Here is a 16,568-nt window from a genome sequence, read left to right on the forward strand (position 1 = left end):
ATGAAATCAATAATTAATAAGAGTTCTGTAAATCAATCAAGTTACTCATCAAGTCAACTTATATGCTAGTAATGATTTCCTGGTTAAAGTTTACATCTCTTTAGACTAAATTAAGTAAGTGGAAGACAAGATATTTGCAAAATTTATTTTATATTTATTGTTTTCTGCACAGCCAGGTTCGAAGATGGACTGAATGTCTTTTTTTGTTCTGTGAACATTTGGTAGGTTCTTAACTATAGAATAAATTAAAACTGCATGAACATCAGCTCTGCCCGTTTTGAAATAAAATCTATAAAGCCATGCAAAACACACACAATTTTAGCATCACAATCCAAATAAGAGCCTAACAGAAAAAAACTGAATAGATTCAAACATCTTGATTCTTTGCCATGACAACATACCTTCGACAGTGAGAGGGGCGGAGCTTGTTGCCTCTCCATAGTCGTTCTTGGCCTCACAGCTGTAGACGGTGGCGTCCTCGGGGAAGACTTCCAGCAGCAGCAGGGTGTGCTCATCTCCGTCATGGAGGAACTTGCACTTGTAGCTGGTGGACAGAGCCTGGGAGTCCTTGTACCAGGACACCTGAGGCTGAGGGAGGCCACTCACCTGCACCGAGAAGCGGACTGATCTACCTGATATCGCTGTCTGGGGCTGCATGTGGCGGACAATCTCAGGAGGCTCAGGCACTGAAGACAGAAAAAAGAAGAGAAGAACGAACATTAACTTTTTCTACAACTCTAAATACAAGACAGGATGAAAAAAAAAAGTAAAAATTTTGTCACCATCAGCTGCTTAACAAAAGTAAGTAAATCTCTTCCATTTCGCTTCCATTTCTAGCCCCAGTTGTCACCTTAGCCCTGTGTATATTACTTAAAGGTCTGGTCACTTACACATTTCTTTAAAGGACAGTGTTGAGTTTTATCTTGGTAAGTGAAAGCCATCACACATACAGATACAGTTTGGAGCTCTTACATCTGACATGAAGGTTCATGGTGCTCCTGTTTTTGCCGGCTAAGAAAGTGTACTCTCCGGCGTCGCTCCTGTAGGTCTCAGAGATAGTGAGGCGGTGGAGCTTCCTGATGGTGACATAGTTGAACCTTTCGTCGACTGAGAACTGGACCTCCACCCCGTTCCTCATCCAGCGACCCTCCACATCATCCTCATTCACCTCAAACTCAAAGGTTGCTCTTTGCTTCTCAACGACCTGCAAAAACAAGACAATAGGTAGGGTTGAACACCGGGAATTGAGATTCTAGTATTTCCCAGGAGTTCTTGCTAAATCATCTCATGTGAAACAGGAAAATGGCCTAAATAAGATTTAACTCATGTGAGGATTCCCAGGAATAATCCCAAGTCCTACCAGATCTCCTAAAAGTGATGCAAAGTAAAATGATGACAGCAAAACAATTCAGACTGCATGTGTACATAGATAAGTACATGAACTTACAGTGATATCCCTGCTGGAGGGCTCTGAGATTCTGACATCCCGTCCCTCCACTCCAAGGTGTCCCTTGGACATGCTGGATCCGGCAACAGCAGTGTATTCTCCAGCATCAGACAGGCGGACTGACGGGAGAACCAGACGGTGCACAAATTTATCCGAGGTCATCTTATATCTGCAAGAAACAGAGAAAGTAACATAAGAGGTGGTTAAGAGAGTTTCAATAATTTAGGTATAGTTGTTATTTTAACGGTTGAATGTGATCTACTGTACCTGTCGGACATCTCAAGCTCCTGACCGTCCTTCATCCACATCACCTGGATGTTTGGTTCAGACACCTCACACTCAAAAGTTGCCCTCTTCTTCTCTGTGATCTTCAAGTCCTTCAGGTGTTTGGTGAATTCAACCACACGAGCTGCAGCAGAAAAAGAAAACACAGGGACACTGATAAATCCACTTAAACCTCACTGGGAAAGTTCTCAGAGGTCACTGGGGAGATCCTAGATGTCTTTTCAGAGGCTCTAGGGCTCTAAGTGGTTCTAGTGTCATTGGTTCCACAGATTCTTTAGGAAGGACAAGTGGTCACTGGGAATGTTCTGGTTGTCCTTCAAAAGGTTCTAGCGATCCTTTAGAAGATTTTGGTGGTCACTAGGAAGATTCTGGAAGTCTTTAGAAAGTTCTATTCTAGGTGGTTCCCGTGGTCATTAGGGAGGTTCTGGGGTTCAAAGAGATTGTGGTGCTCATTTGGAGGTTCCAGATGTAATTTGGAAAACCTTTGGTGGAGACAAAAGACAGAGTGAAAAAGAAAAACTTAGATACAAAAAATGAATCTTACCCTCAACATAAAGTTTGGCTGTAGTAACCGCAGAGCCAGCCATGAAGGTGTACTCTGCGCTGTCTCCAAAGTGAACGTTCCTGATGCTCAGAGTGTGCGTGAGTTGTTTGCAGCGAGCCTGGCATCTGTCCGTCGACCGGATCTCTACGCCATTCTTCAGCCATTTGTATGTGATTCCCTCATAGTTAATGTTCACTTCAAATGTGACTGTGTCTTTCTCCTGAGCGTTCAGGTCCTGCAGCATTGTTGTGATCAGAATAGCTGGAAAACAACAAAACTGATGGTAAGTTCACCAAAACTTTCAGGTGCCTGAATTTATCAATGGAAAACAATTACCTCTATTTTCTTCTTTACCTTTATCCTAATCAAGGTGCTTAATATGGCAACCAGATATCCTTTAATTTTCCCATCAATTTGGGGAGCTAAAGCCCTTATAAACACATTAGTTTCAAGCACAATTTAAGATTTCAATTTACATATTAATTTGAAATATTTAAAGACCAATTAATGAAAATCTTAAGGTCTTTCCAGATTTGGACATGTTAATAGAATGTAACATGTTTTAAATGTGTTTTCTATACAAATTAAGCAATTATGAAAATGGCTGCCACAAAAACCGTAATTTAGATTAAAGTCATTGGGGTGTTTAGGGCTTAATGATATTCTAAGGGTTTGTTGCATCATAGTGAATTGCCATCAGATCCATTATTGGCTTAAAGTTGTTTGAACAACTTTCAGTTCATTTATGAATAAATATATTTAGAAATCTAGACAGGGTCAACAAAGGTCAAACATCAGAAACATCATCAATGTGGAAGAACGTACGGTTAACGGTTAGCGTTGCAGAGACTTGGTCGTTCCCGCAGATGAAGGTGTACTCTGCAGAATCGTCCCTGCTGGTGTTCATGATCTTCAGCTGGTGGAGTTTTCCTTGAACCACGATTCTGAACTTCTCACTCATCTCAATCTCAACACCGTCCTTCAGCCAGGTGGATGGTACGTTGAAATGAGAGACTTCACACTCAAACGTGGCCACCTGAGTCTCTGGGACCTCCACATTCTTCAAGGGCCTGGTGACTCGCAGAGCTAAGGCGAAAATATAAAGACAAAATGTCTCAACATATTTAATCAGATTATAAACATATGGCTCTCTGCACAATCAAGAATGAAGTCATTCGAACTCTTAAAATCCAAATTGTACTGTTAAACTTATGCAAAGGAAATGCGAGTTGGTCAGTTGGTTTTGATCTAGATGTAGACGTTTTTTTTTTTTGCTACAATTACCTAACTTTCTAAAGATTTTATACAAACCACTATGTATTAAGCCCTTTGCAAAAACTTTGTGAAATCTTGTTCAATCAACAAAACACAATTTAAGTTAGTCATGCTTGGTCTTCAAAGATGGCTATCATGCTGCTCTATGCCAACACTTACACTCAACAATGAGGCGAGCGCTGCACTGCAGGTGGCCCACCACAGCAGTGTACTCTCCTTCTTTGCTGTTGTCCACATCCTGGACAATCAGTTTGTGGGTCTTCTTCTCAGAGAGCATCCTGTAGTGCTCGTTTGGCCTCAGCTCAGTGTTGTTGAACATCCATTTCACGGGAATGTCGTCCTCGGAGATGCCCACCTCAAACACAGCTGTTGCGCCCAAAAGTGATGTCACGTCCTTTGGTTTCTTCAGGATCTTGATAGCTAGGGGAAAATATTGATATTGATGAAATATTGATGGTGTAATTGTACTTTCTGATTTATATAGATTATATTGTGATAAATAAAACCATCTGGAATTTGTGTTGTTCATTTTTTAAAAATCAGTTGTTGCTTACTTTCAACGTTAAGTCTGGCATTTGCAGACAGTTTTCCCAGTTTGAAAGAGTAAACAGACTCGTCCTGTGTGGTGCAGTTCTTGATTGTTAAGCTGTGGACTGTGCCTTCGATACTGATCTCGTATTTATCGCTTGGCTGGATCTCAACACCATTCTTGATCCACTGTGCTCCCCTCACATTTTCATGGGTCAGCTCCAGGCTGAACACAGCCTTCTGAGTCTGGACCACATTCAGGTTCTTCAGGGTCTTCTTCACCTTCACAGCTGTGGATGCAAACATCATCGTTAATCCAGGGTTTTGTATATTAGTGGGTGCCTTTGATCAGTTGCTGTCAACCTGCTGGTCGTAAATAGCCATTGCTATGGATGGATATGTACCAGCAAACCAAATCTGACAAAGATAAATCTCTTGAAGAAATACTCAAACATTTAGAAAGATTTAGCTTTTTACGATGCAAAATCCAGAAAAACAAACAAGAACAGAAATTGATTAAGTGAATTTCTTCTCCCTTTTGATATACACTCAAAAGATAAGATTCACTGTACATCAAACTGTCATAACTTAATTTATATATAATTTGATACTTTTATGTATACAAAATTCAATGTAAATACCCCCTGACACAAATATCTGCAATCAGTGTTTTCTTTATAAGGGATTCAAACAGGATATGTGCTGTGCATCTGTTTCTTTCATAAAACCTGGACCTACCCTCAACTTTCAGGGTAGCTGATGTCTTGGAGGTGGCGACCTGATAGGTGTACTCTCCGATGTCTGTGGCTTTGGTGATAATGATGACAAGGCGTCTGACAGTGCCGTCCACCTCGCTCACCACGTTCTCGTTAAAGTCGACAGACTGGCCGTCTTTCAGCCATTTGCCCTCTGCAGATGGGTTGGCTACTTCACATTCCAGCACGGCGGTCTGAGAGTCAGCCACCACCAAATCACGCAGAGGCTTCTTGATAGCACCACCTGGTGACAGGAGATAGATCCTTTCAGTTAATGCTTAGTTCAGTTATACAGTCAGATACAAGATATTGGAATATAAAGCAGCACTGATTTTGCTGAAAAATCTTTTTAAAACATAATTTTAAAAATGTAACCCAGCGTACCTGTTACGGTGAGAGAAGCACTGCACATCTTCTCACCAGCTGCGAACAAGTACTCGCCCTCCTCATCCTTCATTGCATTCATGACTGTCAGGGTATGGCGCTTGTTCTTGGACTCCATCTTGTATTTGGCACCAGCTTTGAGCGGCTGCCTTTTGAAGGTCCAGAAAGCATCGATGCCAGTGTGAGAAACCTCGACCTCGAAGGTGACATTCTCAGACTCAGAGCACTCCTTATCCTTCATTGGGGTCACGATCTGGACAGCTGTTGAGATGGAACAAGAGTTAAATTGGTTAGCTAATGATCAGCTTCTCATCCTTAATGTTCACACTGATTCAGACCTCACTCAGTCCTTTCATGTGTAACTTACGCTGAACAGTAAATCTGCAGCTGGTATCAGCTCGGCCAACAATCAGTTTGTACTGTCCCTCATCTGAGGCATAGGTCCTGTTGAAGACCAGACGCTGCTTGGCTCCCTTTGCCACCATCTGGATTCGGTCGCTGGGTGTCAGCAGTTGGTCATTGTGGTACCATTTGACCGAGCTGATGTCCTGAGCGGAGATCTTGGCCTCCAGAACAGCCTTGGTGCCCTCAATGGCACTTGTGTCCTTCAGTGGGATCAGCACACCAATAGCTGCAATGCAAATTCAAGTGTTTGTAACGTTTTACTTTGGAAATATTGAATTCTTTAAAAAAAAAAAAAAACAACATTCATCTGAGGTGACTCACTCTGAATGACCAGCTTGGCAGAAGTTGAGATATCCTGAGCAGGAACAACAAAAGGAGTACATTCCAAAGTCGTCCTTGGTGGTGTCTTCAATGAGGAGTTTGTGGATCTGTTTGTCGATAACAATGTGGACACGGTTTGAGGCTGTGACGGGCTGCCCGTTCTTCATCCAGGATCCTTCAACGTTCTCCTGGGAGAACTTGACCTCCAACTGAGCAATGTCACCCTCACAGACCGTCAGATCAGTCAAAGGCTGCATCAGGGTTACTGGACGCACTGAAACACAGAGAGAAGCACCTTAGGCACTGGATACTTCCAGAATAAAAGTCAGACTGTTGTATTCTTTAGCCCCCAGTAAAGGAAACTGAACCCTAACTCGTTGGGTGGAACCACATAATGAAGCAGCTTTCTGAGCCTTTACATTATGAGACAGCTTGTGGTATGATGGAGGAAACAAACCACAAATTTAATACAAATCTGATCAATAGTTGTCAGAAATGGATGGACTGCCAGATTTTGACCAGACTAGAAGCTCTAAACAGACGACGAGTACAAACTTGACAACTTGAAGTTACTTCCATAACTCACATTTCATCTTCAGTGAAGCACTTGTCTTGAACTCGCCCACTTTGAAGGTGTATTTTCCCTGGTCCTCCTTCTTGACATCTTTGACAGACAGGGTGTGTCTTCCACGACGGGAGGTCATGATGTATTTACTGCTGGGAGAGAGCATCTTTTCTCCAAAGAACCAGCTGCCTTCAGCGTCCTCACGAGACACAAGACATTCAAACTCTCCAGAGTATGTCTCCGGCACCTCTGTGCTCTCCAGCTGCTTCAGGATCTCCAGTGGAGCTCCTGTTTATTGCATAATAAAAGGTGGTACATCAACGTCTACAACTCGGTAAAAGGTCTGTCGTACACTTGGACACGGAAATCATGTTGCACAGGACAATTGCAAATTGTTCAACTGTAGCTGAGATTAAGTTTGGTTTTAACCTTTTATGTAACTGAACCACTGAGTAAAAGTTGAAGTTCTTGAACCAGTGTTCAGATATAGTTACATGTGGTCCTATGTATCCATTATCTCATGTCCTCTTTGACTGTAGCCAGTCGTTACTCGACCCACCTTCAACATTAAGCTTGGCAGTCGTCCTGACGTCATCGTCTACAACCACACAGGCGTATTCTGCATCATCCTTCATGTCAATCATCAGCACAGACAGGAAGTGGACTTTTCTGTCAGAGTGCATCCTGTATTTGTCTCCGGAGAAAATCTCCATGTTGTTCTTCAGCCATTTGACCTTGACAAAAGGCTCATTGGTCTCACACTCAAAGGTAGCCATGGTGTCCTTCTCCTTGGCATTGATGTCCTCCAGCTTCTGTGTGAAGGTGATGACTTGCTTTGCTGCAAAAATGAAACCAAAACCACTGTTAGAAAATGCACAACCAGTAAAAATGTAAAATTGCAGTTTTTAGAAGTGTGATTTTTAGACAGTTGTGTTACCTTGCACCAGCAGGAAAGCATGGCTTGAGGTCTCTCCAGCTTTGTTCATGGCTTTAACCATGATACTGGCAGAATCCTCCGCTCTGACATCTCTGATCACCAGTTCACACACGTGATCCTCAGGCCAGTACCAGTAAATACGATCAGTCTTCTCCAGTTGCACACCGTTCTTGAACCACTGGCACTCAGGTTCTGGTCTGCCAACAACTCTGACTCTGAACTTTACTTCATCACCCTGAGCAACTGTCTGGCTTGTAATACGTTCCAGGATCTTAGGAGCCTCCATACTGGCTGACAGCTTGACCCTCTCAGGTTTGAGAGGTTTAGCTGTAACTTTGCGGCGCTCCTCCTCCTTCTTCTTCTCAGCCTCCTCCTTTTCCTTGGCATGGTGAAGCAGCTCCTCCTTTGTTTTCCTCAGTAGATCTTCATAGGACTCATCCCTCTTACGTGACTTGAGCTCCACCGCAGTGATGGACTCGTAATAGCCTTCCTCTGTCCTGCGCTTGAACTTGCTCCTCAGCTCCTCAGACTCCTCCGTGGCTTTCTCGTGGACAATTCTCTGGGCTTTCTTGAGCTTGACCACCTCTTTCAGCTGAGAGTCCTCTGCAGGTTTCTCAGCCTTCACCACCTCAAATGATGTTTTTCCTGGTTCTGGTGCAGCCTCAGGTGCCTTAGCCTCAGGAGCGCGGCGCAGATGAGTTCTGAAGTCTTCTTTCTGCTGAATTTCCAGCTTCACAGTGTGTTCGGCTGAGCCTAGGTTGTTGTCTGCCACCACTTTGACCTCTCCTGAATCATAGGATTTAATTTCAGTGATCTCCAGATAGTAAATACCATCATAACGAAGTCTGTATCTCTTGCTTTTGCGGATGAGTTGTCCGTTAAGGTACCAGTTGACCTTAGGTGCTGGATAACCAGTCACTCTGCAGCGGAATCTGGCTGTGTCGCCTTCCAGCACTCTGACTGGTTCAGGAAGCAGGACAATTTCAGGTTTCATTTTCTCAGTTTCTTCTTCAGCAGTGACTCCTGCAGGTCCTCCCTCGTGAGCCATGCGCTCGATCTCATCGATTCTGGCTCCCTTCCTGCCTTCGGGAAGCTGTGTTTCCTCAACAAGACCCTTCTCATCCTTGACAATCAGTGTAGCTGAGGTCTGGTCGACTCCGTATTTGTTTGTGGCTCTGCAGGTGATGACGCCACTGTCTCTAGCATAGGCAACTTCATAGTCAAGGCTGCAGTAGCCAAATTCATTGACCATGCGCAACCTGTTAGCAGCTGCCAGAGGCTTGCCATCATGCAGCCACTCCACTACCATGGTGGGGTCACCAATAGGGGTCAGTCTGCACTCAAAATGAGCTGGGCCGAAACGCTTCATGCGAACAGAGGTCAGCTTCTTCTTGAACTGTGGTTTCTGCTGCTTCTCTTTGTCGTAAAGATCGCCCTCCTCCCACTGCTCTTGACCATATCGCAGATGAAGGGGCTCCACCTCTGGAGGAGTGATTTCTTTGGCTTTGTAGGTTCCTTTGGGAATAATGAGTTTTCTCTCTGGTTCAGGTTCAGCATAATCCACCTCAACGTTGACTCTGCAGCGAGTGGTGTCTCTACCAGCCTTGTTAATGGCTGTAGCTGTGTACCAGGCACTGTCTGAGCCAACTGCTGAGGGAATCTGGAATTTGGCCTCTCCTCTGGTTCCTTCAATCCTGGAAGATGGATTTGCCATGTTAGAATAGCTTTAACATTGGAGGTTTGTTACTACAATGAAAAATTACTAAAATGATGTCTAAAAATCTGTTGTACCCTTTGAAATATAGATTTAATGTAGCCAATATAAAACATACCTGATGTTTGGGTGCTTGTGTGGTGTGACAATGTCGCTGTTTTTCAGCCAGACGATATCAGGCAGGGGGTTTCCAATGGCTTTAACAGCCAGTTCAACCAGAGTGCCCTGCTTTACACTGATATTCCTCAGCTTGTCAGTGAACTGGGGTCGCACCAAGGTTTCTTTAGCTGAGAGAGCAAGAAAAGAAATAATCAAGAAACCTTAAAGTCATAAAGTGTTCACAGTTACCTCTGTCTAAGATTCACTAGAGTTGATGCAGCCTTACCATCAACAGTGAGAGTGACGGAAAGGGATGAGCGTCCGGCTCTGTTCTGAGCCAACAACTGTCCATTCTCCAGAATCCTCTGGCATGGCTGGGACAATGATCAGGGATTGAGTACCATCCTCTTTAACCACTATCTTGTGGGTGTAGTCGCTAACCACTTGTTGTCCTGAGGAGGCCATGAACAGATTGTGATTATTATGTGACCATCAAATCCTGTTCAAGATCATGGTGCCTGAATATTTCATCTATGTTCTACTCACCATTGTGGAACCAGTATGTGTCAGGCATCGGTCTGCCGACAACCTTCAGGTCGAACCTGGCAGTTTGCCCCTCAGAGCATTTACATGAGGAAGGCTTCATGACAAACACAGGTTTGTAGAGTCTTTCCAGCTGAGCCTCATCTGTCTCATCAAGCCGACGGGCAGGAGAACGTCCAGGAGAACGGCTGGGAGAACGACCAGGTGAGCGGCTCAGAGAACGAGGAGATGTGGACCTGAGGAAGTAGTAATCGTCATCAGTGCCCAGATGTTCATGATTCTAAACTTTTTAAGTATTCCTCATTAAGTTAAACCTTACCTGATCCTCTGCACTGCTGGCTGTGGTGTGTATCTCTGAGGTGCTCCAGCTCCAGATGGCTCTACATAGAGCTTTCCAGAGCTGACAGCATTTCCCTTCATGTTGGTGGCAAAGGCGGTATATACACCCTCATCCTCTGGTAGCACAACAGGCAGGCGAAGGCTAGCTCGTCCATCTTGAAGAACTTCCATCTGGTAACGGTCACCAGCCTTGATACGCTGGCCATCTTTGAACCAAGCAATCTGGGAGAAGAAATAATGTCATTGTTAAACCACTTTGAATTCAAAGATCCCTAACAATTCCCAACTTCATTTTGAAAAAATGACGTAAACTTTTTCTTAAATATTCAGTACCTTGGGGAGCGGCATTCCAGCCATCTTGCAGTGGAAAGTGACGCCCATTCCGTCCATGATCCTGTAGTTTTTGACCGGTGTGTCAAAGGCCGGCTGCACGGCCTCCTCTTCTGCTGCAGTCACCATCAGCTCTCCGTCGTCTGTCACCAGCTCTCTGTAGGTAATCCTCATGATACGGAGCTCGATCTCCTGGATGATCCTCAGCTCGATAGCAGAAAGATGGAATTCCTGCAGATTTTACAAGTTTTAAGTTTTTTTAATCAGTCACCATCAGTTGAATATTAAAACATGGGTCCTAGTTGCCTAAGCTTGCCTTTATTACCCCTAGTGGGTTAATTTGGCCCTAACCATTACAGACTCCATCCATGGTGAATAATGCTTACCTGTCCTGAGATAATGGTGGTAGTCACCTGCTCCATTGTCTTAACAACGACAGGGGGAACATCTCCCACTTTGGGCTCCTGCACCATGGCTATCACTTCAGTCTTAAAGGCTGCTTCCTGTTTCTTCATGTAGGCTTCATATTCCTCTGTAAGAGAACAAAGGATTTAACCTTATGTGAGCTCAGGCAACTTAACTAACTGAACACATGCTGACAGACAGAGAAAATCAGGTCATTGCAGTTCCTCTTCTCCTCTTTGCTGTCCTGTCTTACTTCATCAGGATGGTAGATTTTATGGTTACATACCTTCCTCCAGCAGACTGGCAGAGGCTGAGACTTCTCCAAGCTGGTTCTTGGCAAACACAGAGTATTCTCCGGCGTCATCTGCGAAGGTCATGGAGATCTCCAATCTGCACTCTCCAGTTTCCTTCTTGTAGGCAACTTTATATCTGATGGAAAGTGAAGAGTATGTTACAGGCTATTCAGTGATAAATGGTGACCCCTACAGGCTGCAATGTTCATTAGAGACACAATATGACTAAGCATCATTTGGATAATTTATCTACTTTTACAGTCTTACTAGAAATTGAGCTCTAATATGAGCTTTGTCCTGGACGTGGTGCTTTAGAAAAGGCTCATTAAAACCAGGATCAGGGCATTTAATCTTATTTGAAAAGTACTTTTCTTTTTTATTGTAGGTCTATTAAAAATCCAGGTGTCAAACATCAGAAACATTTGAATCTCAGGTCAGAGCTCATCTTTGATGGAAGCTGGACGGAGGGGATGGATCACATGCAACAAAGGAAGATGTTACATACCTGTATCCGGTAGTGAGTGGTACACCACCCTTCTTCCAGATGATGTGTGGTTTGGGGCTTCCGCCAACCTGGCATTCAAATATCACACTTCCTCCCTCCACCAGCTTCTGGATGCTGGGTTTCTTGATGAAGAAGGGAGCGGCAGCGGCAGTATCTGACTCAGCCATGCTCACCTGAGACATGGTTTCCTCTTCAGTTACTCTGAAAATACAAATTACATTTTTAGGATTTCCAGGCCCGAGCTCTACCACTGGCTATCTTCAAGTAGTTAAATTACTGAGTTACATTTTGATCAGTGTTGATCAGGTGTGGACTATGTTTATCAACCTGCTCGATATCAGTTTGTCTTGCAAACTTTAAAGGAACTTTGATCTACTCACAGTTTCGCTTGAGCAGTTTCAACATGTTCAGTGACGACAGCAATCTCCTCTCTGCTCTCGATGTCCTCAGACACTGAAAGACAAAGACAGAGTTAGTCTCAGCAGGAAGGCACCATGTGATAGTTAGTTACTGTTGCTAGATTTGCATATTCAGAAGAGCAGTGAAAACCAAGTATGATGCAAAGCATTTGCACTGACCCTGGACGAGCAGGTAGCAGGAGGTGCTGACGGTTCCCGCCTCATTAGTGGCAGTGCAGGTAAAGCGTCCACTGTCTTCAGCGAACGCCTCACGGATTACCAGGCGGGCAAATCCGTTCTCATAGCTTATCTGGAAATCAATGGAGCTCTCGATTTTGTAGTCCTCTCTGAACCACATGATGACTGGTGTGGGATGACCACTGATCTGGCACTCCAGGGTCACCGACTCACCCTCTGTCACATTTGTGTTTTTCAAGCCCTGCAGACAAAATACAACACTTTTAGAAAATGTCACTTTCCAAGAGGCATGGATATATTCTGGGGGGGATGACGCTACTTACAGACACCAGTGATGGTGGGATCACGCCGGCACCTGCAGAAGGTACGGCTGCTGCCTCCACCACCTGTCATAATGACACAGATCAGTCAGCACAACGAAATCTCAAAATCCACACAATGGATACAACATAATGCACATAGGACAAGACTTTGAACTTGCTGTTCACATCCAACGTGAGACGAAAAGATGACAGAGCACATAAAGATGGAGGGGAGGCTGGATGGGCTCAAGAGGTGAGAATGAAGTTGTCAATAGCATCGACAAACGACAAGTTTTTATTAGAGGGATGTTTATCCTGGATTTTCGCAGAAATCAAGAAAACCGGACTTCTGAAAGCCTAGACTTCACTACAACCCACTATATGAAAATACATAATTTTCTTTTCGCTACTCTTTAGCTTAATGAGTAGTGGGGATAAAATGTAAAGTTTGGGTTCGGCCTCTGGGGAGAAGGAAAATCCTACTCCTTTGAGAGGTGGATATTTTGGCCAGTTAGTGGTACTACAATAAAAACCGGAGAGGTCCTCAAAATTATTGAGGATCATCTTCTGGGTACCATAAATACAGTAAATTTCATGATATTAGGGCCAGTAGTTGTTGAGCTATCTTGGATGGACTTTTATTTATTTATAGAAACTTATCTGACCTTCATCTAGTCATCAGGTTTTCTTGTCCTGTTCAGATCCAGCCCACTAAACTAGATTACAAACCTGGGCGCCCCAGTCCTCATATATTCTCTCCATGCCCCCTGAGACCACCACCCCCCTCTGTAACTCAGTGCCAAAACGACTCTGATATTTCTCAGAGAAGTCTTTGAAAGGCGGAGGGATGGGCTCTGGTGTCACTCTGGTCTCTGCCACTCTACGAGATGGACTGGGAGACTTGACGGGCTTGATGATCTTTCTAGCAGTGGAGGAAGATAACTCTTTCTGCAGAGTGGCGATAGCTGTGCCAGCGATGGAAACCTGACCGACCCAAAGAGGAACAGCCACACCATCATCAAGAAAATATATTGGTTTGTTTTCAAAGTTTGTGTTAAACCACAGCACAGGGAGGGATCTACAGTACGTTAGTTATATTAAAGCTACTTGGGGAAATGAAGGACATTTTAAATAAAACCATATTAATAAGTGGGTACGGGATTAAGTGTGTTTATTGATTAAGGGAGAAAAGGGAAACACGGTTAAAGGTGGATTCATTTTGTTATTTTAGAGACATTATTTTATCACTACAGTTCACAACAAGTTTGCATGTCAGGCAAGCAGTAATAACCAAATGACTGTTGCTAAACCCCCTCCTCCAAACAGCAATATTCCAATCATATATATATTAATTCCAGGTGTTTAAGTGGTGCACATGGGGCTGTAATCAGAGATGCTCCCAATGCAAAGAGTATGGAGGGTTCAAGTCTTTTTTTAGTTATATAAAAAAAATAATCTGAAACTGCTAACATTAGCATGGCCAGCTAGGTAGCTTACTACCTACAACTATCACCTAGCATAACTTCCAAGGCCATGTTTAAGTAATAATAGAATGAGCTAATTATAATATTTTTGGGTGGTCTTGTGCTGATCTTTATTGGATTTGGGTAAGTTTACGATCTGGCAACCTCAGCCAAGTTTGAAAAAGTCTTAAATTAAATTCAATTATTTCTTTCATTTTTAGTTACAATAGTAAATAGTAATACAATGTACACTGCAAAATCTTTTATGGGGTACTTGCTTAAAATAGGTCCCCTGGAAACATTTTAAATGTATCTGAAGATGGAATTTTGACCCAACTCAGGAGTTATCCTCAGCTAACTCGTTAGTTAGATGCAGATGAACAGACCTGCCAGTTACAGTTTTAATGTCAGCAGACAAAACTGATGATTGTAAGATAGAAATGAGAAGCTCTGATTGAGATGGAAGATTAATTATTTCTTCCCCCGAGAATCAATCAGCCAGTGTAAACTGTATATGTAATATTCTAGAACGTATTGAATGAATACGTAACATTCTAGAGTGTACAGATTGACAAGTTAGCAACAGTAACTAAGGGGAGTGGGGCTTAGCGGTCAGTGACAGGTTGGATTATTGACTAAATGACTTACTATTATTTAAGTATTGAATCTTAAAGTGTTATTTGTCAGTCCATGTGTTTTAAGTTTCTCCCTTTCTATGCAGATGATTTTCTACTGCTTGCCTGATGTTGCCTCTCCTTACCTCAGAGCTAGACTCAGGTTTTGGGACAGAAACTTTAGAAACTGTGAAATGTGGAACTGGGGACGGGACGAGACCAGTGTCCACACGGGAGGAGATTTCTGTCACTCTCTGAATCTGGAGTAACCAACAGAGTTCACAAGAGCGTTACAACCTCAGGAAATTTTTTTAATTTGACAATATGTATGTAAGTAAATATTTACAAATATTAATCTTTGAATAAGAAGTATTGTAGATATTTATAGTAATTATTTAAAGCACTGGCAAATAATTTTGCTTATTTTCAAGATTTTTTAAAATTCTAAATATAATTTAAAAAAATATTTTACAGTTAATTCACAGAAGTCTGTCTTCATTTCATTCAGGATACCTGGGAGTAGTTATCGTGTCTTTGGAGACATTTGAGAGTCTATTATCATTTATATGTGAACACCAAGGGGTCCTTAATTGTCTTTAAAATTTGTCTTTGTATAATACTAAATTTACATTTTAGAACCTAACAATTGATCATCAATAAAAACTTGCATTAATACTGTTGGGACTGTTGTGACAGAGTAAACTTTTGCAAATGTAATTAAATCTCAAAGTTTTCATAGAACCTGAAAAATTGTTTGCCAGTGTAGTAAAATATGATTCTTATAAAAAACAAAAGCAACTGATCTGATCCAAAAATCTCTTTAAAAGATTTCTCATAATTTAAGTGTTTCTTTGTGCTGGTGGCCTATCTAACCTGAGGCAGCGGCTGGGTTGGTTCAGGTGTAAACTCCTGAGCAGTAGTAAGCATTTGGCCAGCCTGCACTCTTGTTGTTGTCCAGCCGGCTCGATACTGTTGATCAGCAGCAATGGCAGCAGTGGAAGCAGCCGCAGCTGCAGCTGCAGCCGCAGCGGCCTGCTGCCTTAACTCTGCCTCTACAGCCTCCTCCTCTTCAGCTCGACCGCCCTCGACATGCACGGGCTGACGGACACGAGCCAGGTCAACGGCGGCCACCACTTTGGCCACCGCCCCGGCTCTTTTCCCTCCCTCAGCCTAGAGACACAACCAGCAGCACATAGATCTCAGGACATCCATGGCAAGACAGAGGTACAGAGACAGGCAGGAAGACCGGAGACAATATGGATCTGTCCTCATTTTAGAGATCAGTTCCCTTAAATTATTATATATATAATTATATATTATATTATTTATATACCTGATTAACAACCTCATCTTAACACCACTAACAAATTAATTCCATTTATCCTTGTCCACTCTAACCATTTCAAACTAATGGAGTAGTTTAACAGTTTTGGAAAAACTTGAAACACCAGTTCATTTAAGAGTTTTGTTCTCAAACAAGTCAGCTGGAGACATTAAAGGTTTAACTGGAAACTGTTTTTCAAGCGCCAGCTAAGCAGCTAGCTGGCTGCAGATGATAATCTGGTTGTAACAGAAAGACTTCCAGCCTGTAAGTCAGATTTTTATATTTCTGTTTGATACAACATGTTAATCACTGAGTTTTAGAGGTGTTGGTAGGGTCAGTTTCCCCCTGCTTGCAGTCTTTATGCTAAGCTAGACTAAGTATGTCCTGACATCGAGCTGACTGGTTGCAGCAACGCCACAGTTTAAAGTCATTAAAGGGCATAAATTAGTAAAATGAGGGAACAAATGAATTATATGGAATTTGAGCATGAGGACATTTATTATCAATCTGATGAAACGTTTGACTCCTCATCGTCTACCTGCCTCTGTAAAGACACCAAAACTTGTCACTGAATGAGTACCTATACACTCACAGC

The 16,568-nt window shown here is 42.9% G+C and overlaps 1 protein-coding gene across 1 annotated transcript in view; it reads right to left on the reverse strand.

Annotated features, from left to right (window-relative positions):
* LOC108874498 (titin-like) overlaps positions 1–16,568 on the reverse strand; it is a 169,092-nt gene that overhangs the window by 141,005 nt on the left and 11,519 nt on the right. Inside the window, 31 exon segments of the mRNA XM_051068894.1 lie at positions 402–686; positions 973–1,204; positions 1,448–1,616; positions 1,715–1,856; positions 2,277–2,537; positions 3,102–3,362; positions 3,711–3,971; positions 4,106–4,369; positions 4,818–5,078; positions 5,219–5,479; positions 5,586–5,849; positions 5,945–5,996; positions 5,998–6,218; positions 6,531–6,797; positions 7,069–7,347; positions 7,447–9,140; positions 9,279–9,447; positions 9,546–9,597; positions 9,599–9,711; positions 9,806–10,038; positions 10,122–10,363; positions 10,475–10,702; positions 10,858–11,003; positions 11,163–11,305; positions 11,675–11,875; positions 12,055–12,127; positions 12,253–12,511; positions 12,594–12,656; positions 13,302–13,556; positions 14,796–14,909; positions 15,523–15,819. Coding sequence (XP_050924851.1) covers positions 402–686; positions 973–1,204; positions 1,448–1,616; positions 1,715–1,856; positions 2,277–2,537; positions 3,102–3,362; positions 3,711–3,971; positions 4,106–4,369; positions 4,818–5,078; positions 5,219–5,479; positions 5,586–5,849; positions 5,945–5,996; positions 5,998–6,218; positions 6,531–6,797; positions 7,069–7,347; positions 7,447–9,140; positions 9,279–9,447; positions 9,546–9,597; positions 9,599–9,711; positions 9,806–10,038; positions 10,122–10,363; positions 10,475–10,702; positions 10,858–11,003; positions 11,163–11,305; positions 11,675–11,875; positions 12,055–12,127; positions 12,253–12,511; positions 12,594–12,656; positions 13,302–13,556; positions 14,796–14,909; positions 15,523–15,819 — 7,762 coding nt within the window.

This window comes from Lates calcarifer, unplaced genomic scaffold (assembly GCF_001640805.2).
Source record: "Lates calcarifer isolate ASB-BC8 unplaced genomic scaffold, TLL_Latcal_v3 _unitig_5444_quiver_468, whole genome shotgun sequence".
Lineage (NCBI taxonomy): Eukaryota > Metazoa > Chordata > Actinopteri > Centropomidae > Lates > Lates calcarifer.